General features: G+C 36.5%; 1 protein-coding gene across 1 annotated transcript; it reads right to left on the bottom strand.

Moving 5' to 3' along the window:
- Positions 1-672: 672 nt before the first annotated feature.
- Positions 673-1,617, bottom strand: LOC115464669 (olfactory receptor 5V1-like). Its single transcript, XM_030195031.1, has one exon. It carries the CDS (start codon positions 1,615-1,617, stop codon positions 673-675), a length of 945 nt encoding a protein of 314 aa, XP_030050891.1.
- Positions 1,618-1,872: the final 255 nt, after the last annotated feature.

Genomic DNA, 1,872 nt, shown 5'->3' with positions numbered 1-1,872 from the left:
CTTAGTGCTGCTGAAAATTAACAAATAGCTGTTCAGCAATTTAACAGTTCATCTGACATTTCTGGCCAGTTAAATCATTTGAAACATCTACCAAAAAAATGTACAGATTCTCCCAGATCTCTTTATTATATCATCAACATAAGATATAACTGTGAATTCTATATATGGTGCTAAAAAAATCAGAGCTGAAAGAAAGCGATAGTCTATAAGCCACACTTAAATTTAGGCACACTTTATAGAACAGTGCTTACATCTGGGAATCACACCTAACTTTAGATTCGGCCATTTGCAAGAACTGAAATGTGGTGCAAATTCTTCATGCCTAAATTAGGTGTGTTTCTCCCTTATTCTTCAATTACGCAAGGTTAATTTTAGGAACACCCCTATTCCACCCATTTCCACACACCCTTTTTGAACTTTGGATCCTGTGCCTAAATTTACGCATATATATTCCAATTAAATCTAAGTAGTTCTAATATTGGCCACTGTTGGAAACAGGATGCTGGACTCGATGGACCTTTGGTCTTTCCCAGTATGACAATACTTATGTACTTATGTACTTATCAGTGTTAATTAGCTCATTATTGAATTAAATTGAACCTGCAAATTAAGCACATGCCCAAAAATTCACACACAAGATTTAGTGACTTTTATAGAATTATGGGGACAATGTTAACTGATACTCATGCCACAGTTTGTACCTATGAGTTTATTCAGGGCTTTAGTCACTTCTTTATTTCTTAAGCTATAAATAATAGGGTTTAACATTGGAATCAGTGCTGTGTATAAAAGGGAGATCAGTTTGTCTTGCTTTGGTGAATACATTGAAGGTGGTCTCACATACATACATATGAGTGTCCCATAGAATAGAATAACAATAGTGAGGTGGGAGGAACATGTAGAGAAGGCTTTCCTTCTCCCATTGGCAGAATGGATGTTCAGGATGTTGGAAATTATGTAGCTGTAGGATGTCAGAGTTAATCCAAAGGGAATAGCTACTACAAATACTCCTTCAAAAAATACCACAATTTCCAAGTTCAACACATCACTGCAGGAGAGTTTCATCAGTACTGTGAGATCACAGAAAAAATGATTAACCTCATTACTCCTACAGAATGAGAACTGAGATGTCATGATGGCATGGGGTATTGTTTCAACAAAACCAATTATCCAAGAAAAGGATGCCAGAAGGACACAGACTCTCCAGTTCATGACGAGCACATAACGTAAAGGGTTGCAGATTGCAACATATCGATCATAGGCCATGGCAGTGAGGAGTAACACTTCTGTAGCTGTGAGTGATATGAAAAAGTAGAGCTGTGCCATACACACAGAAAAAGAAATGAACATGTTCCCTGTCAATAGACTTTCCAGTAATGTAGACAGAGTGACGGAGGTGTTACAGATATCTAGGAAGGACAGGTTACCGAGGAAGAAGTACATGGGTTTTTGCAGGTGAGGGTCAGTACACACTAAAATTAAAAACATAAAATTTCCCAGCACAGAGATCAGGAAGATCAGGAAGACTGTGACAGAAATGAGGAGCTGCAGATGAGGATGGTCAGAAAATCCCAGGAGAATGAATTCTGCAATGGAAGTTCTATTTTCTTCTACCATTCTTTCAATGTCCTTAATCTGCATTTACAGAAATAATAATTATAGTTTTTTAAAAATATACCCCTTAATTCTATATATAGCACTCAAAATTTTACAAGCAGATTTGGGCACATGCCCCAACTGTGCACACAATTTAATTGCTTAATATGCCAGTTAGTGCTGATAATTGGGTGCTAACAAATATTGGTGCTTATTGGCAATAATTGTAATTTACTCATGCATGTTTGTAGTTTCTATTCTATTCTATAAAGATTA

This window comes from Microcaecilia unicolor, chromosome 3 (genome assembly GCF_901765095.1).
Source record: "Microcaecilia unicolor chromosome 3, aMicUni1.1, whole genome shotgun sequence".
Lineage (NCBI taxonomy): Eukaryota > Metazoa > Chordata > Amphibia > Gymnophiona > Siphonopidae > Microcaecilia > Microcaecilia unicolor.
This window is presented reverse-complemented; position numbering and strand designations above follow the sequence as displayed.